Consider the following 23,094-nt stretch of genomic DNA (forward strand, 5'->3'; position numbering starts at 1 on the left):
GTGGTTTTTCGCACCCAGGGCGGCGAGATGGCGCTTTGGTGTACGCTAGGTAAGGTGGGTGGGTGCAACTAGGATCTCCGCCCTCCGAGCCTCCAGCTGACTGCCATACCGGAGGGACGTGCGGCCAGACCTGCGACCTGCGACCTCCGCCCTCCCCCGCGGCGCCAGCCTCTGGAATCTGGCGTCGCCCCCACCTCGCCAGTCGAAGTGGGAGTCCCGCTTGGCGGGGCCTCGCCGCCATACCCAGGCCGAATGGGGGTTGGGAGGGAAGTCGGCAGAGCTCGGCCTCAGCATCCGCGCCCCTGTGGAAGGACTGCAGAGGGGAGCCGTTTCACCAGCCTCTCCTCTGCTGGGGTCTCGGGAAACACGCGGTAATTACCGAGGAACCCCGCACTCTATGACAGGCGAGAGTGCGGGGCTGCCGGGACGGTTTGAGGACCGGGCTCAGCCGGGGAGACTCCAACCTTCACCCTCCCCGGCCCCCGGTCCCACTTCCCGCTGTCTCCCGGCGCCACCAGTTCAGGCAGCCCACTCGGCCCGGCCTCTCCCCGCGCCCGGACCACCCCCCACGGGGTGCTCTCACTGCGCAGCGAGTCCCTCCGCTGCCTCCTCCCAGCCCAAAATGGCGGCGATGGCCGCCGATCTTCTCGTCGCCTTCCTCAAAGGCCAAGGATCCCTCCGCTCCTGCTGCCCCGCCCATCTCAGCCGGATCTATTTTCCGCCCCGTAAAGATTAACGCCATCAATGAACTCTTTGAGTTCGGAGAAGGCGGGTCCAGTCGTGCCTCCTCACAACTAATCGTTGACAAAAGCGAGAATATTGGCAGAAGACTTAACCAATCAAAAAAAATCAGCGGTGCGCGCGCGGGCTGTCCCCCGCGCAAGGGTAGATGGGTTTCGGAATCTCGGGTGTGGCTGTTGACGTGACAGGCGTTTGGCCCGCTTTTCAGGCTAGAAGAACTACAATCCCCAGCAGGCACCGCGCGTCCAGGCTATGTTCTCCCCCCATCTTCGTTCCCTGAGCGGCTTGACCAGAGCTGCTGCAACTGTAGCAAGAGGTAGGGCTCAGGCGTTGGGAATTGCACCGACAGGCAGTCGCACAGAAAGATACACAGATGTAGTGGTGTGCATAGCCCTTGACAGCGAATAATAGGTTAGTTCCACTTTTGCAAAACCTCTTTCCATGACTTTTTCCCCTCTTCCAAGAAATTCATCCTTATCGCAGCTGGGTTTCCCTCCCAGCTGCATGTAGCGCGAAGACTTCTTTCCCCTTTCCTCCGTTTCACTTACTGAGAGGAAGGAGGGAGGCAGGCCAGACCTTAGAGAAAAAGGCCTTGGCTCCAGGCTTGGCCCAGGTCCCAGCTGTGCGTCTAGCCTTTGGAGCCTAGCTTGGGGAGAAGATTGGGGATGCAGGACTGCATCAAGATTGGGGTCCCTGGAGACAGTGGGAAGGGACTCTTGAGCTTGCTCCGTGTTCTCCTGTCGCCGCCGCAGCCCCGCTGCACTCCAGCCTTCCCAGGCAGTCTCCTTTCCGTTTTGGTGGTTGGGGGAACAAAGCTTACACCTGGCTTCCTGGCTGCCAGCCTGGGCCTCGCTGACTTCCAGGAGGACATGAGCCCTGGTGAGGGACCCGAGGACCAGGACTGGAAAGACGGCCCCTGAATCCCGTTTGCCCCCTTGCTGGCTGGAGGTGTGAAACCCAGTATTGGAGGCACCCTTCCGGGGCCTGCATTTGAGAATGACTGTATGAAGGGCTGGGGTACAAAATGGCTGCCGCTGCCTGGGGAAACAATTCTGGGCAGGCGCGCGCCACCACACCCGGCTAACTTTTGTATTCGGAGTTTTCCTGAGAACGTTCCTTCAGGATGGGTTTCTGTTGTTGTTCAAAACAGGTGTCACTAGTTCCAGGCGTCTGCAGAAAGATTTGAAACGGAAGATGATGGCCTCTCCGAACCAGACTGCCTGTAATGCAGAGTCACCCGCAGCCCTGGAGGAGGCCAAGGTAAGCCCTGCCCTCCTGTCCACCCGAGTACCCTAGGCACGAGTCCCACACCTGACATCCGAATTTCTTGTCTCAAATGTTTTGGTAGATTTGGAAAACCAGTATTTTGATGAGTCCCTGCTATGCACTAGGCAATAGGCCGGAATCCCAGTCTATGCTGTTATGAAATGCTAGTAACTTCACGGGTGCAGTGGCTCACGCCTGTAATCCCAGCACTTTGGGAGGCCTAGGTGGGTGGATCACCTGAGGTCAGGAGTTTGAGACCAGCATGACCAACATGACAAAACCCTGTCTCTAATAAAAATACAAAATTAGCCTAGCGTGCTGGTGGCACATGCCTGTGATCCCAGTTACTTGGGACGCTGAGGCAGGAGAATCGCTTGAACCCAGGGGGTGGAGGTTGCAGTGAGCCAAGATTTCGCCATTGCACTCCAGCCTGGGGGACAGAGGGAGACTCCGTCTCAAAAAAAAAAAAAAAAAAAAAAGGCTGGGCGAGGTTAGGAATTCTAGAGCAGCCTGGCCAATATGGTGAAACCCTGTCTCTCTGTCTCTACTAAAAATACAAAAAAATTAGCTGGGCGTGGTGGTGTGCGCCTGTAATCCCAGCTGTTTGGGAGGCAGAGGCAGGAGAATTGCTTGAACCTGGGAGGTGGAGGTTGTGGTGAGCCAAGATCATGCCACTGCACTCCAGCCTGGTGACACAGCAAGACTCTCAAAAAAAAAAAAAAAATCCTAGTAACCCTTTCAGGTAGTAAATATTTCCAATTCCCAGAAGCTAAGGTTTTGAGACCTGAAATACCTGTTTTCCAGAATCATGCTGCCTACAAGCAACAGGCTCAGGGTTTAAACATAGGGCCTTCTGACAATAGAACCTTGCCTTGACCTCAAGTCCAAAGAGGGTATGGAGGGACTTGGTTGAATGTTTGCATTTTGTCCAGGCTAAGAACCAAGTCTGAAGCAGGAAGAAGAGTTTCTGGTTCATAATTTGGAATGGACCCAGGCAGGATATTCACTTGTGACCAGGAGTTCAAGACCAGCCTGGCCAACATGGTGAAACCTCATCTCTACTAAAAATACAAAAATTTGCTGGCATGGTGGCACATGCCTGTAATACTAGCTACTTGGGAGGCTGAGGCAGGAGAATCACTTGAACCTAGAATGCAGAGGTTGCACTTAGCTGAGATATATATACCACTGCACTTTAGCTTGGGTGACAGAGTGAGACTCCATCTCAAAAAACAAACAAGCCAAAAAAAAAACCAGGCCATGAGATTCAGATGTTTCAGGTAACGGAGGCAAGGAAAATTAAAAAAAGAAAAAAAAACAAAAAACAGGGCAGGCACAGTGGCTCACGCCTGTAATGCTCATGCCTATAATCCTAGCACTTTGGGGGGCCAAGAAAGGTGGATCACCTGAGATCAAGAGTTTGAGACCAGCCTGGCCAACATGGTAAAACCCCATCTTTACTAAAAATTAGCTGGGCGTAGTGACAGGCACCTGTAATCCCAGCTACTCAGGAGGTTGAGGCAGGAGAATTGCTTGAATCCAAGAGGTGGAGGTTGTAGTGAGCTAAGATCACACCATTGCACTCTAGTCTGGGCGACAGAGCGAGACTTCGTCTCAAAAAGAAAAAAACCCTGAAATTAGCCAGACATGGTGGTACATGCCTGTAATCCCAGCTGCTTGGGAGGCTGAGGCAAGGAAATCACTTGAACCCAGGAGGCAGAGGTTGCAGTGAGCTGAGATCATGCCATTCCACTCCAGCCTGGGTGACGAAGTGAGACTCTGTCTTAATAATAATAGCTTGGAATGGAGGTAGCGGGTAGGATATAACCTGCGAAAGGGTAGAGAGAAAGATCATATCAGACCCTCAGAGGATGCCCCTTTCCAACCTGGCAGCAGGAACCCATGCTTGCCCAGCCCGTATTCTCTTACTACCCACCTTTACCCATGGTGGGTAAGTCCCTTAGTCCATGACTTCCTGTAGATAGATGAGCAGGGAGCTTAGGGAAGGGGCCAGAGAGCTTCTGACCCACCCTGCCTAGTCCATTCTGTGTTTTCTGGATTGACTGAACTCAGAATTCATGACATGTCAGGGCTACACTGTTCAGCAATGTCACACAGCTTATCTACCGTAGTGATCATGGTAGTAGAGGGCCAAGTCTTCAAGAGGGAGGGAGCAGGTAGGGTCAGGGTGCCAGGGTTGCTTGGATGGGGGTGGAGGATCCACAAGGCACTTTTACTGAAGGCTGGGAGCATGTGACTGTGCACACCAACAAGCCACCCTGCCTTGGCATCTCAGTGGCCTTGCCTCTCCCAGGTGGGGCAACAGCTCTGTCTCATTTGGCCCAGCCACTGGCGGAGACCAGGGTTATTGCTTATATTTGGTGATTTCCCTGCAGGTGAAGTAACACCACAAACCCCACATACACACACACTCCACATACACACATACCCCGACATACCTCCTTTTCCCCGAAATTCTCTTCAGGGTCTGCACAACACACATGACATGTGCCTGGCCCTTTTTTTTTTTTTTTTGAGACTGAGTCTTGCTGGAGTGCAGTGGCTCAATCTCGGCTCACTGCAACCTCCGCCTGGGTTTAAGCGATTCTTCTGCCTCAGCCTCCCGAGTAGCTGGGACCACAGGCATGCGCCACCACGCCCAGCTAATTTTTGTATTTTTAGTAGAGATGGGTTTCACCATGTTGGCCAGGATGATCTCGATCTTTTGACCTCATGATCCGCCTGCCTCGGCTTCCCGAAGTGCTGGGATTATCGGCGTGAGCTACCGTGCCCAGCCATGCCTGGCTCTTAAGGGCTGCATACACCACATTCCTCAATATACACCCCATGTGTATGGACCCATGCTCACATGTCTCTGAACCGTGTTGTGTATTACTCAACAACATACCAATGGTAGTGGTTATTATTAGAAATTGCCCAAACTACAAACTTAGAGCAACTCATTCCCCATCTCCCACACCCAGTACTCCCACCCTTCCCACAACAGAGATAAATAGATACCCTGAATATCCACTCTTGACAGAGCCTTTCCATCTCTTAGATGAGTTCTGGAACTCTCTCATTGCAGACTGGAGGCTGACCCTCCCTGTCCTTGGAGAGGATCTCTTTACTGCCATTCATATAGAAGAGTGATACCAACTACCAACTTCTGCCTGGAATAAATATGTTCTATATCTTATTTTATTTTGTTTCGTTTAATTTATTTTTTGAGACAGAGTTTCATTCTGTTGCCCAGGCTAGGGTACAGTGGCGCAATCTTGACTCACTGCAACCTCTGCCTCCCAGGCTCAAGCGATTCTCCTACCTCAGCCTCCCAAGTAGCTGGGATTGCAGATGTGTGCCACCATGCCCAGCCAATTCTTTTGTATTTTTAGTAGAGACAGGGTTTTGCCGTGTTGGCCAGGTTGGTCTCAAACTCCTGACCTCAGGTGATCCACCCACCTCTGCCTCCCAAAGTGCTGGAATTATAGGCATAAGCCACCACACCTGTCATGCTGCATCTTCTTTACCACAGAAAGATAGAGAAAGAAGTCTTATTTTCCCTTTTTTTTTTTGAGACTCCAGCCCTGTCAGTCAGGCTGGAGTGCACTGGTGCAATCACGACTCACTGCAGCCTCAACCTTCTGGGCTCAAGTGATCCTCCTACTTCAGCCTCCCAAGTAGCTGGGACTACAGGTGTTGACCACCATGCTTGGGTAATTTTTTGTAGAGATGGGGTTTCGCTGTGTTGCCCAGGCTGGTCTTGAACTTCTGGGCTCAAGTGATCCACCCGCCTTGGCCTCCCAAAGCGCTAGGATTACCAGGATGAGCCACTGTGCCAGGCCGGGAGTCTTATTTCCCAATATCTTTTGGATCTCCCTATCTTGTACGGTTTAGGTCACTTAACAGATATTTACTGTACTGAGCACTTCCCTTGTGCTGCGCATAGGGATACAGTGGTAAGTTGGTCAGACAAGATGCATTCTCACAAGAGCAAGACAGATGTTAAATGGCCATATGTGAAATGCTATGTGCTAACTGTGTGATGTGATAGAATCACTAGGGAGGGGAGATGGAGGAGTCTACTTTAGGTAGGGTGGTCAAGGAGGGCCTGGCCTCCTTGATATTGGAGCTAAGCTCTAAAAGAGGAAAAAAGGTGGCCAGGCACGGTGGCTCACACCTGAATTCCAGCACTTTGAGAGGCCGAGGTGGGTGGATCACCTGATGTCAGGAGTTTAAGACCAGCCTGGTCAACATGGTGAAACCCTGTCTCTACTAAAAATATAAAAAATTAGCTGGGTGTGGTGGCAGGCGCCTGTAGCCCAGCTACTTGGAGGTTGAGGCAGGAGAATCACTTGACCTGGGAGGCGGAGGTTGCAGTGAGTTGAGATTGCAAAACTGCACTCCAGCCTGGGCAACAGAATGAGACTCTGTCTCAAAAAAAAAAAAAAAGAAAAAAAAACACATAGGCACAGTGACTCATGCCTATAATCCCAGCACTTTGGGAGGCTGAGTCGAGCAGATTACTTGAGGTCAGGAGTTCTAGACAATCTTGGCCAACATGATGAAACCCGTCTCTACTAAAATACAAAACAAAAAATTAGCTGGGCGTGGTGGTGTGCGCCTGTAGTCCTCACTACTTGGGAGGCTGAGGCAGAAGAATTGCTTAAACCCAGGAGGCGGAGGTTGCAGTGAGCCGAGGTGGCGCTGCTGCACTCCTGGGTGCAGAGAAAGACTCTGTCTCACACACACACACAAAACATGAAAAAAAAGTCAGCCATGCAAACAGCTGGAAGCAGGATCAGCAACATAATTTGTGGGGCCCAGTGCAAAAGGGCATCTTGTTAAAAAATTATTAAAAAGTTAAAGACAGTGGCCAGGTGTGGTGGCACCTATCTGTAGATCGTTACTTGGGAGGCTAACGCAGGAGGATTGCTTGAGCCCAGGAGTTTGAGGCTAATACAGTGAGTTATTATTGTACCACTGCATTTCTGCCTGGGCAACAGAGACCCTGTCTCTAAAAATAAGCTGTGTTTTGTTTGTTTGTTTTCTTTCTTTTTTTTTTTTGAGACAGAGTTTCGCTCTTGTTACCCAGGCTAGAGTGCAATGGCACGATCTTGGCTCACCGCAAGCTCTGCCTCCTGGGTTCAGGCAATTCTCCTGCCTCAGCCTCCTGTGTTTGTTTTCTTTTGTTTTGACATGGAGTCCAGCCTGGCCAACATGGTGAAACCCCATTTCTACTAAAAATTCAAAAATAAGCCGGGCGTGGTGGCACATGCTTGTAATCCCAGCTACTCGGGAGGCTGAGGCTGGAGAATTCGGGAGGGAGAGGTTACGGTGAGCCAAGGTTGCACCATAGCACTCCAGCCTGTGCGACAGAGTGAGACTCAATCTCAAAAAATAAAATAAAAAATAAAGATTTGTTTTTGTTTTGTTTTGTTTTGTTTTGAGATGGAGTTTTGTTCTTGTTGCCCGGGCTGGAGTGCAATGGCGAAATCTTGGCTCGGCGAAATCTTGGCTCACCGAAACCTCTGCCTTCCGGGTTCAAGGGATTCTCTTGCCTCAGCCTCCCGAGTAGCTGGGATTACAGGCCTACGCCACCACACCCAGCTGATTTTTTTGTATTTTTAGTAGAGACAGGGTTTCTCCATGTTGGTCAGGCTGGTCTTGAACTCATAACCTCAGGTGATCCACCTGCCTCAGCCACCCAAAGTGCTGGGATTACAGGTGTGAGCCACTGTGTGTGGCTTTTTTTTTTTTTTTTTTTAAACAAAAAATTTAAGACAAGGACAGCATGAAGCCAGGTTCAGGGCCTCTGTGGGACTGCACAGGTCACCTGCTCATGAAGCCAGCTCTGTTTGAAAGTTAGGTTTTCTGAGAAGAGGGAAGAGCAGGTGCCATTTGGGCTTCTGATCAAGGAGATGCATCAAGATCCATCTTCTATCCCAGTTTTCTCCTTCCCCTACTTTACTCATTTGGACAGTATTTATGGAACTCCTACTCAGTGCCAGGTATTATTCTAGGCATTGAAATTACAGAGTGAAACCCACAGGCAAAATTCCTGCTGTCACCGTGAGTTTACTTGGGGAAGGTTGGGGGACAGACAGTAGACAGGTAACTTTGTAAACAAATGGTTGCAAAAGGGTGAGGGGCTAAGTAAGAGTGACCAAGTTAGCTGAGTGTGGGAAGGTTGGCTTCACGCTGGGTAGAGAGGGAAGGGTTCCATCTCCAGGGACAGGCTGTCTGATCCATCCTTCTTCCTCCTCTCTCTCTTTAGACCTCTGGTACCCCAGGGAGCCCCCAAACACCCTCTGAGCCTCATGACTCTGGTGGTTCCCTGCCCCTGACACCCCAGATGGAGAGCCACTCAGAGGATGAAGATCTTGCTGGGGCTGTTGGAGGCCTGGGCTGGAACAGTAGGAGTCACTGGACCCAGAGCTCAGGGGGCTGCTCAGCGGAGGCAGTACTGGCCCGGAAGAAACACCGTCGGCGGCCGTCAAAGCGCAGACGGCACTGGCGGCCCTACCTGGAGCTGAGCTGGGCTGAGAAACAACAGCGGGATGAGAGGCAGAGCCAGAGGGCGTCCCGAGTCCGAGAGCAGATGTTCGCCAAAGGCCAGCCCGTGGCCCCCTACAACACCACCCAGTTCCTGATGAATGACCGAGACCCAGAAGAGCCCAACTTGGATGTGCCCCCTGGGGTCTCCCACCCAGGTTCCAGTGGGGAGAGTGAGGCCGGGGACAGTGATGGGCGGGGCCGAGTGCACGGTGAGTTCCAGCAGAGGGACTTCTCTGAGGCTTATGAGCGCTTCCGCACTGAGAGCCTGCATGGCCGCAGCAAGCAGGAGCTGGTGCGAGACTACCTGGAGCTGGAGAAGCGGCTGTCGCAGGCCGAGGAGGAGACCAGGAGGCTGCAGCAGCTGCAGGCATGCACGGGCCAGCAGTCCTGCCGCCAGGTGGAGGAGCTGGCCGCTGAGGTTGAGAGGCTCCGGACCGAGAACCAGAGGCTTCGGCAGGAGAACCAGATGTGGAACCGAGAGGGCTGCCGCTGTGACGAAGAGCAGGGTACCTAGGGGTGCCCCTGAGCCTGGTGGACACAAGGAGAAGGTCTTATTTCATACACACTCAGGTCAGCTGGGTCTCAAGGAGGCAGGTGGCAGATGAAAACCACCCTCAACACCCTGTGCCCCCTGAGAACAGCTAAATCGATTCAGACTCCCGCTTCACCATTTTCACAGTTGGTTCTTCTGTGTCAGCTTACTTTTTACAGAGAAATTAAATGGTCTTGGTGGGACCAAATGGCGAGTGTCTAGGATTGATTTCACTTGGGCTGTTCTGAGAAACAAAACATTTGCCCCACAGAGGTCTGAGTGGGGCCCCAGTCCCCGCTGCCCCAAGCCTGCTGTGCCAAGGTCTTCAGGTTATTTGAATCCTGCTCTGTGGGTGTTGGAGCCATCCAGCTGCATGAAACATTTTCTAGGTGGGAAGGAGCTGAGTCAGGAGCCCCCAATTTCGGCCAGATCGCTGTGAGGAGCTTCGAGCTTTCCCTGGAGGAGAGAGAATGGGGGCTTTTGGAGAAGGCCCAGGCCCAGGGGTTCCTTGAGAGTTTGCTTCTGAGCTCCCTGTATTTTCCTCCTCGAAGTTTAAATGCTGGCCTAGGCGGGATCTGGGTGCCTTGTGTCTCTTTGTTCTTATCACCCCCCAACCCCGACCCCTCTCTGCAGGGGGTTGGGCCTGAGGTTAGTCATCACCTTCATGTTTGTCCCCTTCTTCCCGAAGGTACTGAGGGAGATGCTCTCCTGGTAGAAAATACAGTCAAGAGGCAGAGGGGGCGGCGCATGGATCCCCTTAGAGCAGAGCAGCCCGGCTCTCCCGGTGCCTGCCATGCATCTTTTCGTCCTGCTCCTCTCTGCCTCACCACGTGGGTGTGAATTCCCTGTGAAGTGTGTGAGGCCCTAGCCTGTCTGTACATCGGAGAGAGCTGGGTCAGCCTGAGTAACGCAGATACCACCGGCCTCTGAAAACAAGCTCACCCACCCCTTCACACTCAGGCCCACCCTTCCCCAGACACCCTGTCTCTTCCATCCCCTCCTGGTACCCTTGCAGGCCGGTGTTGGGTGTCAGGCAGCAATGAACAGGGATAACTAGTGGTGGCAGAGGAAATTAGTCAACTCACCAGTGAGCTAGTGCTGGCTCTGCCACCAGGCAAGGGGAGGGACAGAGGCCTGGCTGCCCAGCCTAGCTTCCCTTCCAGGCCCTCATCTTGACAGGCCACATTGGGCAAGACAAGACTCGGCCCAGGGATGGAAATGTTGATGAAATCCTGTGTGTTGCCAGGACAACTTTCATTTCTACCCTGCCACACCCAGGCCTGGCCGGAGCCTTCTACAGTGAAACATAGAACAGATTCTAGGAACACACGGGTTTCAAGAGAAAGCAAAATCCCATTCTGGGGTACCTGCTCCCTAGAAGCCTGGGTCCTCAGACAGCTCAGTCAAGAAGGGCAGCAGGAATCATCATCCCCACTTTGCAGATGGGAAACCAGAGGCTTAGCGAGGAAATGGCTTTTTGGATTCCAGAAGAGCCTTTGGAGGCCTGCCTGCCCCTGTGAGGTGCAGTGGGGTGCTAGCCTGGGACCCAGAGGCCCATTGGCCTTTGCTGGCAGCCTCCCAGCTGCATTCCTAAGCATGGAGCCCGAGGGAGAGAGGAGGCCCAGGACAAAGGTGGACAAAGGTTGTTTACCCGGAGGTGCCTGTGTGTGTGTGTGTGTGTGTGTGTGTGTGTGTGTGTGTGTCTAGGAGGTGAGAGTAGATTCCAGAGGGCTGCTGGAGTGTGGGGGGAGGGGTGTGAGTGAGGGCGCTGGGGGCGTATTGCCAGTGGGGGCAGGTCAAGAGTTTGGCCCTTCTTGGCCCAGAAGCTGAGGAGTCTGGAGGCAGGAAAGCTGCCAGTTGCTTCCCCAACATCCCCCTTACACATTAAAGGCTGAAGGGTGCAAATAGAGCAGCACCTGGTGGGTTAACTTTCCCCCAGGCTGCAAGTCGGGTGGGGCAAGAAGAGAACAAAGGCTGTGAGCTGGGAGTGTGGGAGGGCCTGAACCCAAATGGGAGGGGTCCATGAAGAGGGTCCCTATCTGCACCTTCCCCCCACACGCCTGGCTCCCTGACTCCTGGGTAAGGGGTGTGCAGGGAGGAGCTGGGGGTCAGCACTGGAGAGAACCGGCTCAGCTGTGGGTGGGAGCCAGGCCTGGGTCCCTCGGTGCCCCACCCCTTTTGCTTACAGTTGTTCCCACACCTGCTGCTTGGTCTTGAAGCCTGGGCCTCCACTCCGCCCACTGCAATGGTGGAGGCTCCAGTTTACAAGACACCCCCACCCCCACATCACATGCCCTTAGCTAGGGAAGTTGGGCCTGGACACAGCCTCCCTGGGCCTTTCCAGAGCTGCCCTCATGCCCTGTGCTTTCTGGGACCCTCTTAGTCACCTGAGCCAGGGAGGGAAGTGCAGAGAACACATGTTTCACAGGAGTGGCTGTTGGAACCTCCCACCATTCCTGCCCAGCCTGGCTTGGGATCCCTCTTTCCTCCCCGGCAGGAACTCCCCGACCCTAGTTGGAAACTCCTGTGCCCCATGTACACACCCTGCCTGCAATGGGGTCAGGGAATGAGGGAGAGGGGTGGGCAGAGGTTGGTAGGGTGGGGCAGGAGGAACTCCCACAGAGAGGAAGGGGGTCCAAAGGGAAGTAACAGTATAGGGGGAAAGGTGGTCAGGTCCCATTGCCCTGTTGGGAACAGGCAAGTGTGGCACTGGCCCTTTAAGTGGGGGTGCCAGCCAGTGCCCTCCCCCAACCAACCCAATTCATGGGCACACTGAGCATGTGCAGGGGCTGTGCATGTGGGGAGGGGAGGGGAGAGGGGGGCATACATTCCGGAGGGAGTTTCATATCCCCCTACTTCCGGTAGCTGTCCCCACTCTCCTTCCTGGGTCTGACAAAGGAGCCCGTGGTGCTCACCCATTCCCTTCCCCCACCTCATGCCCCAGGGGGTGCTGCCTTCTGCAACTGCTGAAGCTACCATAGGTGCTGGGCAGGCTCCCTCTGCCCTGGGGAGTCTCCTGGCTGCCTGGAGGTGGCACACACAGAGCCCAGTGCCAGCCTCACTTCCCTGGTGTGGGCGGCGGCGGCGGCAAATCTTCCTGCTGCCTACGTGTTCCATTTCATTCCATTGGTGCCAGGGTTTTTAAAAGAACCATCCACCTGTGATGTCGCTCTGAAAGTGAAACAGCTCAGAGGATACGGCCCTGCCCCCCAACCGGGACCTTCCAGTCGGAGAGAAGGCGAACAGCCCAGCAGCTGCAAGGGCCTTCCCTGAGTCCCACTCCTTCTGCTTCTCCCCTGCAGGCCAAGGGATCGAAGTCAGCTTCCTCCAGACTACCTTCACCTGCAGCTGGGATCCTCCCTCAAACCCTTCCACCACCTCAACCTTACCTGTTTCTGCCAAGTGTTCCCCTCTCCCAGCCCTCAGCCCCTCCTGTTATCTCCCCTACCCCTCTAGCACTTGTCCACTCTTAGCTACTGGTACCATTATTTTTCATTTCATTCTTTTTTTTTTTTTTTTTCTTTTTCAGATGGAGTCTCACTGTAGCCCAGGCTGAAGTGCAGTGGCTTCATCTTGGCTCACTGCAACCTCTGCTCCCTGGGGTTCAAGCGATTCTCCTGCCTCAGCCTCTCGAGTAGCTGGGATTATAGGTGCCCAACACCATGTCTGGCTAATATTTGTATTTTTAGTAGAGACAGGGTTTCACCATGTTGGCCAGGCTGATCCTGAAAACTCCTGACCTTAGGTGATCCGCCCGTCTCAGCCTCCCAAAGTGCTGGGATTACAGGGGTGAGTCACCGCACCCGGCCTATTTTTCATTCTTTTCTTTCTTTCTTGATTTTTTTTTTTTTTTTGAGACAGAGTCTCATTCTTGTTGCCCAGGCTGGAGTGCAATGATGCAATCTCGACTCACCGCAGCCTCCACCTTCCAGGTTCAAGCGATTTTCCTGCCTCAGCCTCCCGAGTAGCTGGGATTACGGGCATGTGTCACTACGCCTGGCTAATTTTGTATTTTTAGTAGAGATGGGGTTTCTCCATGTTGGTCGTGCTGGTCTTGAACTCCCAACCTCAGGTTATCTGCCACCTTGGCCTACCAACATGCTGGGATTACAGGCGTGAGCCACCATACCCAGCCTCTATGGGTTTACTCATTCTGGATATTCTGTTGCTAGAGTCTTGAGGGGAAAACTCTCTGGTGTCCTGGTGCCTGTACCTGAAACACACAGACTCCCCAAGGGTGCTGTTGGAGAGAGAGCACTGGACTAGGAGTCCTGAGCACTGTGATCCATCCTAGTTCTGCTTCTCACTCAGGGGCTCCCTTTCCTCATTTGTTCAAGGGGATGGGAGGGGGCCTCAGGCCAGTCTAGGATCTTGCATCCTCCAGGACCCATCCCTGGCCAGGCGGCTTCTACCTGGAACTCGCTGCCTGGACTACCACCCCTTTGACCTCCTGGCTCCTCCCTGTGAGTCCAGGCAGTGAAGGTGGGGAAAATGTGATTAATACTGTGGAGTTTGGGGTCTGACACAGGAGATGAGAAACTCAAGCTCAGAAAGGTTGAGAAACTTGCCCAAGGCCACACAATTCCTGCCATACTAGAGCCCTAGCCAGTTCTCTGATTGTAGTTTGAGCCCTCGACCACCACGCTCTCCTATCTTCAAAGAGATAAATTAAAGACTTAGCCAAGTGCCAGCTGTGTGGGAGGTGCACTGAGATGGAAGCAGCCATACAGTTTACTACTTTCAGGACACTGTGTAATCCTGAGTAGCTCCATTACAAGGTGGTTCTTGGGAATTCTCTCTGTCTCCCTCCCTTCTCTTTTTTTTAAGATGGAATCTCACTCTGTTGCCAGGCTGGAGTGCAGTGGTGCAATCTCCACTCACTGCAACCTCTACCTCCCGGGTTCAGGTGATTTTCCTGCCTCAGCCTCCCAAGTAGCTGGAATTACAGGCACGCACCACCACCCCCAGGTAATTTTTGTAGAGATGGAATTTTACCATGTTGGCCAGGATGGTCTCGATCTCCTGACCTTGTGATCCGCCCACCTCGGCCTCCACTAGTGCTGGGATTACAGGCGTGAGCCACCGCGCCCAGCCTATTTATTTATTTAAACTCCTATCTCTACCAGACAGTCCACTTTTCTGGAAGCCCTTCCCTATGACTGCCTTCCCACTGCTTTCCATCTTGCCAGGGTCCAGCTTCCCTTCCTTTGTAGAACTCTTATATTCTAGAAATCATTGCTTCTCAATGTGACTTCCCATTGGAATCACCTGGGAAAGTTTTCACAGTTCCACTGCCTGGGTTCCATACCCAGAATTTCTGATTTAATTGTTCTGGGATTTTTGAGGCTTCCTGGGGGATACTCAGGTACAGCCAGGGCTGAGAACCAGAGTTCAGAGACCTGCAGAGGTTTTCTCTGCCCAGCTTGCCCTGACCAGGAGTTCCAGGTGTGGGGTTCCTCGCACCTGCCCACATCCCTAGGAGGATTCCAAGATGGCATGACTTCCAGGGTTTAGACACCAGACAGGGGAGCCTTAGAGGGCAGACCAGGAAATGGGCAGAGCTCAGGCTAAAGTGGAAGGAGGAATTTCCACCACTCAGCTGGGGGTTAGTCAGGTTGTCCCCAGAGACTCCTGGCTCCCATCAGTGGATGTGCCAGGGTTCCTGTGAAAGGGCAGGAGGTCAGACCAGAAAACATGCCGAGTTACCCTTCAGCAATCAGATTCTGAAATTCTGCCTAGCAAGGAACTGTTGCGTCATTGCCACAACAGCACAACGCCCTGCCCCAGTGTGTGTGTGTGTGCATGTGTGTGTGGCACAATGCCTTGCCCCAGGGTGTGTGTGTGTGTGGCACAACGCCCTGGCCCAGGGTGTGTGTGTATGTGTGTGTGTGCATGTGTGTGGCACAACGCCTGGCCCAGGGTGTGTGTGTGTGTGTGTGTGAGACACAACGCCTTGCCCCAGGGTGTGTGTGTGTGTGTGTGTGTGTGCGCGCGTATTGTGCATGATGACTTTTGCCCTTTCCAGGCAAGGGGGTTTACTCCAGGCCTCCTGCTGGTGGCATATATGGGTGGGAGTGCTATGTATGAGCTCACTGAGAGTTTCAGAATCAAATGCTATCCTTGCTTCCTCTTTAGTACCTTCTTGATTATCCCAGCCCCATCCATTTCTTCTGCTTCACTCAGAGCAGAGGTGGGGAGGAAGGAAGCCACTTGGAGGTCAGGACAGGGAGGGTTCTCTAGAGCTAGCTGAGTTACTCCAAGGTCTTGGCAAGTGCAGAGGTTGAAAGCACAGACTGGTGTTGGACGGCCCAGGTTCAAATCCTGCCATGGGCCGGGTGCAGTGGCTCATGCCTGTAATTCCAGCACTTCAGGAGGCTGAGATGAGTGGATTACTTGAGGTCAGGAGTTTGAGACCAGCCTGGCCAACATGGTGAAACCCATCTCTACTAAAAATACAAAAATTAGCCAGGCGTGGTGGTGTGTACCTGTAATCCCAGCTACTCAGGAGGCTGAGGCAGGAGAATCGCTTGAACCCGGAAGGTGGAGGAGGTTGCAGTGAGCTGAGATTGTGCCACTGCACACCAGCCAGGGCGACAGAGCAAGTTTCCATCTCAAATAAAAAATAATAATAATCCTGCCTTACCTGGCTCACTGCAGCTCACTACCCCTGGCAGAGCAGGCCAGGCACCTTTCCATTGTCCTGGACACACACATCCCCCTCTCCTGGTGGAAAGATGCCTTGGCTCATCAGAAAGCAAACAAACAGCACCATTTGTTCATTCAACAGATACTGACTGGGTGTATTTGTTTCTGAAGGTTGCTACAATAAAGTACTCCTGAGTGGTTTAGAACAATGGAAATGTCTTGTTTCACACTTCTGGAAGTCATAAGTCTGAAATCAAGGAGTCGTTGGTAGGGCCACACTTTCTTTGAAACCGGTAGGAGAAAGATCCTTCCTTGTCTATTTAATTAATTAATTAATTTATTTATTTATTTTGAGACGGAGTTTCGCTCCTGTTACCCAGGCTGGAGTGCAACAGCACGATCTCGGGGTCACCGCAACCTTTACCTCTGGGTTCAGGCAATTCTCCTGCCCTAACTTCCCGAGTAGCTGGGACTACAGGTGCCCACCACCATGCCCAGCTAATTTTTGTATTTTTAGTAGAGACGGGGTTTCACCATGTTGACCAGGATGGTCTCAATCTCTTGACCTTGTGATCCACCCGCCTCGGCCTCCCAAAGTGCTGGGGTTATAGGCGTGAGCCACCACGCCCAGCTATTTATTTTTTTGAGATGGAGTTTCATTCTTGTTGCCCAGGCTGGAGTACAATGGCACAATCTCGGCTCACTGCAACCGCTGGCTCCCAGGTTCAAGTGATTCTCTGCCTCAGCCTCTGGAATAGCTGGAATTACAGGCCTGTGCCACCACACCTGGCTAATTTTGTATTTTAGCAGAGACAGGGTTTCTCCTTGTTGGTCAGGTTGGTCTCAAACTCCCAACCTCAGGTGATCCACCCGCCTCAGCCTCCCAAAATGTTGGGATTACAGGTGTGAGCCACTACGCCAGGCCCTTCTGATTTTTTCATAGTTTCCTTTTTTGAGACAGGGTCTCACTGTCACCCAGGCTCACTGCAGCCTTGATTTCCTGGGCTCCAGCAATTCTCCCACCTCAGCCTCCTAAGTAGCTGGTACCACAGGCATGTGCCATGACGTCTGGCTTATTTTTGTATCTTTGGTAGAGATAGGGTTTCACCACCAAGCCCAAGCTGATAATCTTATGTTGTTTTTTTTTTTATTTTTTTGAGACGAAGTTTTACTCTTGTCTCCCAGGCCGGAGTGCAATGGCATGATCTTGGCCCACTGCAACCTCCACCTCCTAGGTTCAAGTGATTCTCCTGCCACAGCCTCCTCAGTAGCTAGGATTACAGGTGCGCACCACCGCACCTGATGAATTTTTGTATTTTTGGTAGCGACGGGGTTTCACCATGCTGGCCAGGCTGGTCTCGAACTCCTGACCTCAGGTGATCCGCCCTCCTCAGCCTACCAAAGTGCTAGGATTACAGGCGTAAGCCACTGCTCCCGGCCCATTGTGACACTATTAAGAAGTGAGGCATTGAAGAGGGGATTAGGTCATGAGGGCTCTGTCCTTAGGAATGGATCAATGCCATTGTCAAGGAAGTGGGTTAGTTGTGGGATTGGGTCCTGATAAAAGGTTAAGTTTGGCAGATTCCCTCTCTCTGTCTTGCATACTTTCACCATTTGATGCCTTCTGTCATGTTATGATACAGCAACGAGGCCCTCACCAGATGGGGGCCCCTTGATCTTGGACTTCTCATCCCCCAGAACCACAAGCCAAATAAATCTCTTTTTTTAAAAAAAATAAGTAAATTACCCAAACAGTAATTCATCTCATTTGATTCCCATAAGCATTTTGCAGAATAAAGAAATTGAAGTAAGGTGTCCAAAGTCACATCACTAATAAGAGGTCTCAGCAGGGGTGGGTGTGGTGGCTCATACTTGTAATCTTAGCACTTCGGGAGGCTGAGGTGGGAGGATCACTTGAGCTCAGGAGTTGGAGACCAGCCTGAGCAACATAGTGAGACCTTGTCTCTATTTAAAGAAAAAAAAGGCCGGATGCGGTGGCTCACGCCTGTAATCCCAACACTTTGGGAGGCTGAGGCGGGTGGATCAAGAAGTCAAGAGATCGAGACCATCCTGGCCAACATGGTGAAACCCCGTCTCTATTAAAAATACAAAAATTAGCCGGGCGTTTGGCACGCGCCTGTAGTCCCAGCTACTCAGGAGGCTGAGGTGGAAGAATTGCTTGAACCCAGGAGGCAGAGGTTGCAGTGAGCCAAGACTGTGCCACTGCACTCCAGCCTGGCAACAGAGGAAGACTCTGTCTAAGAAAAAAAAAAGGTCACATCAAGAGTTGAGCCCAGGCAGCCCAGTTGTAGCATCCTGCTCAGCCACCCCGTATTGCTCACTACATCAAGACACAGCCTCCAGTCTCTGTTGCTGCTCTCTATACTAGCAGCCAAGCCTGATTACCTAATGTCCCCTCCATGCCTAGCAGAGAGCTACCTCTTACTCTTCCTTACCAATTGCATCAACTGCTACCTTCTATCTTTCTTTTTCCTTCTATCTTCCTTTTATTTTGTCGTAGAGATGGGGTCTTGCTATGTTGCCCAGGCTGGTCTCAAACTTCTGGCCTCAATCAATTCTCCCACCCTGACCTCCCAAGGTGCTGAGATGATAGATGTGAACCACTGTCCCCAACCCCTTCTCCCTTTTTCCCATCCTTCTTTTCTCCTCCTCCCCTCTTACTCTGGACAGAGTTGCTTTTCTTTTTTCTTTTTTTGTCAGAGTTTTGCTCTGTCACCCAGGCTGGAGTTCAGTGGCACTGTCTTGGGTCATTGCAACCTTTGCCTCTCAGATTCAAGCAATTCTCCTGCCTCAGCCTCCACAGTACCTGGGATTACAGGCATGTACCATGACACTTGGCTAATTTTTGTATTTGTATTTCTAAATTTTTTGACATGGAGTCTAGCTGTGTCACCCAGGCTGGAGTGTAGTGGTGCGATCTCGGCTCACTGCAACCTCTGCCCCCTGGGTTCAAGTGATTCTCCTGCCTCAGCCTCCCAAGTAGCTGGGACTACAGGTGCATGCCACTGCACCCAGCTAATTATTTATATTTTTGGTAGAGATGGGGTTTCACTGTGTTGGCCAGGCTGGTCTTGAACTTCTGATCTCAAGTGATCCACTTGCCTCAGCCTCCCAGAATGCTGGGATTATAGGTGTGAACCATCCTGCCCCACCTAGAGTTGCTTTTCAAATGTTTAATTTCTTATGTGATATTTTAGACATACAATATTTTAGGCCAGGCGCGGTGGCTCATGCCTGTAATCTCAGCACTTTGGGAGGCTGCGATGGGTAGATCACGAGTTCAAGAGATCAAGACCATCCTGGCCAACATGGTGAAGCCCCATCTCTACCAAAAATATAAAATTAGCTGGGCGTGGTGGTGGTGCATGCCTGTAATCCCAGCTATTTGGAGACTGAGGCAGGAGAATCGCTTGAACCTGGGAGACAGAGGCTACACTGAGCCGAGATTGCTCCACTGCACTCCAGTCTGGGTGCAAGAGAAATACTCCGTCTACAATATATATATATATATGTAAATATATATATACACACACACACATTTTAGCTATAAAATATTATATAATATTTTACACAAAATTTTGTATTTATGGCTAAAATATTGATGGGCTTTTGCCATGTTCCCCAGTGAAACCCCATCTTTACTAAAACACCTATGTACCCATCACCGGTTTAAGAAGTAGTAACATTTAATGCTGTGTGTGGGAAGAAAAAATGGCAACCTTGTGGTGATTGTTGAAGCCCCAGCATTATTCTGCTCCCTAATTGTACTCTCCCTCCTAGAAGTAATAGGGATCCTAGCTTGGTAACAATCATTTCCATGCATCTGTAGAAACACAAAGTTGCTTTTGACTGACAGTAAGTGAATTTCGAGCTTGATTCTTGACAAGGAAACATAGCAGGAGGTAGAGCTAAAGATGGAGGTGTAGCTTGAATGGAATTTCTTCTGGAAATATATTATGTTGAAATATTTCAGACACAGAAAGGCATATATAGAATAATAGAATAAACCTCTTGCTTAGGAAATAAAACATTAAAAATAGTACCCCTCCCTCCCCAAAATTGTCCCCAAGGTTTTCTTCCCTGGTTGCATTATTATTATTATTATTATTATTATTTTAATTTTTGGAGATGGGGTGTCGCCATGTTGGCCAGGCTGGTCTTGAACTCCTGATCTCAGGTGATCCACCCATCTCGGCCTCCCAAAGTGCCGGGATTACAGACCTGCGCCACTGCGCCCGGCCTTGCATTTTTTATTTTTTTGAGATGAAGTCTTGCTCTTTTGCCCAGGCTGGAGTGCAGTGGCACGATCTCAGCTCACTGCAACCTCCAACTCCCAGGTTCAAGCAATTCTCCTGCCTCAGCCTTCTGAGTAGCTGGGACTATAGGTGTGCGTCACTATGCCCAGCTAATTTTTGTATTTTTACTGGAGATGGGGTTTCACCGTGTTGGCCAGGATATTCTCGATCTGTGGATCTCGTGATCCTCCCGCCTTGGCCTCCCAAAGTGCTGCGATTACAGGCATGAGCCATCGCGCCAGGCCTGTATTTCTTTTTTTAGTAGAGACCATATTGGCCAGGCTGGTCTTGAACTCCTGACCTCAGGTGATCTGCCAGCCTCAGCTTCCCAAAATGCTGACATTATAGGTGTGAGCCACCATGCCCAGCCTGATTGCATCCTTCTAGATGAACTTCCCTCCTGAATTTGGGGCTTATCATTTTGAGCTGGATCTTGGGGGAGAAGCAGTGGTTTGGGGTCGGGTAGGGTTCGGAAGGGGCATCACCAACAGAATGTCAGGGTAAAGACCCAGAGGAGTGAGTTTGGGAGGCAGGTGTTGGCATGATTGGCAAGCTGGGCACCTGCCTGGGAGGGGCTGGGACAGTTAAGTAGCCAGCCCCACTTTTCTCTGGGCCCTGGCTTTCATATTTCCCTCTATCATCTTCCTAATCACACCGAATCCTAATGATCTGTTAGCTTGACTCCAAGATCCTGAGGGTAGGGACCCTCTTGGTCGTCACTGTCACCCCAGTGGCTAACCCAGTGGCTGGCACAAATGTTAAATATTAAATGGATACATGAGTAACTGAGTAGATGATTTCAGCCTGCCTGGTGAGGGTGTTGCTGGTGGCAAGAGGACAGTCTGAGTGGAAAGTGTGAACAAGAGCATTTTGGAAGAGAATTGTCATTTTATTACCATTCAGTACAGTCACACCTCTGCCTTCCTCACTGCGGTCCAGCAGAGACCTTGCTTGAATGCGTATCAGTCAGGGTGAGAAATCTGCTGTGTGGACAGGTGTGTGATAATGCGGTAACCAGATGGGCTTCTCGTGGCTTCCACCACCGCCAGTGCTGTTCACCACCCTTCAAACTATTAGCTCTGATTGGCATTAAAGGAATAATCAGCATCTCACAGAAGTAGGACCTATTTATCTTCCTTCAAAACAATCCTCAAAGCCTGTGAATCCCCTCCAGTGTGCTCATTATGCGGTTAGCTCAGTTTGCATTCCTAGATGCCCCGCTCAGGGCTGGGCATGCTTCGGTGGGTTGTGAGTGGTAAGAAGTCCTTTTCTCAGAGCTGCATTCCACGTGAGGCCTAATAAACGATAGAATGTGTCTGCGATTAGTGGCATCTCTGCTTGCAGACTTAATGTGCCGAAGGCTGCTTGTTGATTTTCTTGCACCGTTCAAAACGATGCAACAAGCTCTTTGGGTCAGACCTTGGTTTAGCGAGGCCCCTCTTCCTTTTTGTCCCATGAAGAGGACAATGCAGTAATGTAAAAGAGCCCAGTGGGTCGAGCTACATCTATTACATAAGCAAATCTGAAAAGGTTTCCAGTCAAGATCAAATTATTATTCTTATTTTTCTTTTTTTGAGACAGAGTCTCACTCTGTCGCCAGGCGCCAGGCTGGAGTGCAGAGGCGCAATCTCGGCTCACTGCAACCTCCGCCTCCTGGGTTCAAGCCCTCAGCCTCCGGAGTAGCTGGGACTACAGGGGAGATCCACCACGCCCAGCTAGTTTTTGTATTTTACTGGAGATGGGGTTTCACCTTCTTGGCCAGGATGTTCTGTATGTCTTGACCTCATGATCTGCCTGCCTCTGCCTCCCAAAGTGCTGGGATTACAGGTGTGAGCCACTGTGCCCAGCCTAAGATCAAATTATTAAAAGATTTGAGCAGGTCAGGTGCCTGCCACCATGCCCAGCTAATTGTTGTGGTTTTTTTTTTTTTTTGAGACAGGGTCTCATTTGTCGCCCAGGCTGGAGTGCAGTGGCTCAATCTCAGCTCACTGCAACCTCTGCCCCTCAGGTCCGGGTTCAAGCAAATCTCCTGCCTCAGCTGCCTGAGTAGCTGGGATTATAGGCATGCACCACCATGCCCAGCTAATTTTTGTATTTTTGGTAGCAATGGGGTTTCACCATGTTGGCCTGGCTGGTCTTGAACTCCTGACCTCAAGTGATCAGCTTGCCTTGGCCTCCTAAAGTGTTGGGATTGCAAACGTGAGCCACTGTGCCAGGTCCTGAATTTGCAGAGTTCTGATAAATGAAGTTTTGTTCTTCCACTGTGCCCTGTAATTTGGTAATTCTGTAATTCAGTTCAGATGCACATGCTGCTGAGTCAGGTTGGGGCCTCTACTATTGCTCTCCCTCTCCAGCCACCCCCCAACCCTGGTTTTGGAAGAGTAGGGAAGGCCCTGGACTTGGGATCTGGCATAGGAGGGTCTGGCATTAAAGCCTGGTCCTGAAGCTTTACTGGGCAAGTGTTCAAGTGATCTTTCATTCACCAAGCACTTGCTGAGTGTCAGCACTGGGTTGGAGATGCTGGAAAGATGAAGATAAATAAGACATCATACTTACCTGGCAGGGGAGAACCATGATCACGAAGGTGGTTTGTTTTCCCAGGGTGAGGCTTATCCATTGCACTCCGGATGTGCTGACCCCTGCGATTTCCCCAAATGTGGGAAACTCGACTGCATAATTTGTAATAGTGGGGGACTGCATTCGTGCTTTCCCCTGAATAAAAAACAAACAAACAAAAAAACCATAATTTCCTCCCTTTCTTTTCTATTTTCTTTTTGCTCTTTCTCTCCCTCTTTCTTTCTTTTTTTTTTTTTTGAGATGGAGTTTCGCTGCTGTTACCCAGGCTGGAGTGCAATGGCACGATCTCGGCTCACCGCAACCTCCGCCTCCTGGGTTCAGGCAATTCTCCTGCCTCAGCCTCCTGAGTAGCTGGGATTACAGGCACGCGCCACCATGCCCAGCTAATTTTTTGTATTTGTAGTAGAGACGGGGTTTCACCATGTTGACCAGGATGGTCTCGACCTCTTGACCTCATGA

The 23,094-nt window shown here is 51.4% G+C and overlaps 1 protein-coding gene, 1 long non-coding RNA gene and 1 other non-coding gene across 7 annotated transcripts; 2 read left to right on the forward strand and 1 right to left on the reverse strand.

Annotated features, from left to right (window-relative positions):
• On the forward strand, window positions 1-9,308 carry HEXIM2 (HEXIM P-TEFb complex subunit 2). Of its 4 annotated transcripts, none has more exons than XM_078373353.1 (3): window positions 1-49; window positions 1,892-2,001; window positions 8,285-9,308. In XM_078373353.1, the coding sequence occupies exons 1-3, from the start codon at window positions 28-30 to the stop codon at window positions 9,077-9,079; spliced, it is 927 nt and encodes a 308-aa protein (XP_078229479.1). In that variant the 5' UTR covers window positions 1-27; the 3' UTR covers window positions 9,080-9,308. The 4 variants fall into 4 exon arrangements, with proteins under 4 accessions (XP_078229479.1, XP_035159109.1, XP_035159108.1 ...); XM_035303218.3 differs by lacking the exon at window positions 1-49 and adding an exon at window positions 106-371; XM_035303217.3 differs by lacking the exon at window positions 1-49 and adding an exon at window positions 1,024-1,152.
• LOC128932109 (uncharacterized) lies at window positions 8,066-22,733 on the reverse strand. Of its 2 annotated transcripts, none has more exons than XR_008481518.2 (2): window positions 22,615-22,733; window positions 8,066-9,553 (listed from the first exon to the last, which is right to left on the reverse strand). It is a non-coding gene; the product is annotated as an uncharacterized LOC128932109 (long non-coding RNA). The 2 variants fall into 2 exon arrangements; XR_013535631.1 differs by lacking the exon at window positions 22,615-22,733 and adding an exon at window positions 10,465-11,341.
• Window positions 22,607-22,773, forward strand: LOC118154431 (U1 spliceosomal RNA). Its single transcript, XR_004744282.1, has one exon. It is a non-coding gene; the product is annotated as a U1 spliceosomal RNA (small nuclear RNA).
• The last annotated feature ends 321 nt before the right edge of the window (window positions 22,774-23,094 follow it).

This window comes from Callithrix jacchus, chromosome 5 (assembly GCF_049354715.1).
Source record: "Callithrix jacchus isolate 240 chromosome 5, calJac240_pri, whole genome shotgun sequence".
Classification (NCBI taxonomy): domain Eukaryota; kingdom Metazoa; phylum Chordata; class Mammalia; order Primates; family Cebidae; genus Callithrix; species Callithrix jacchus.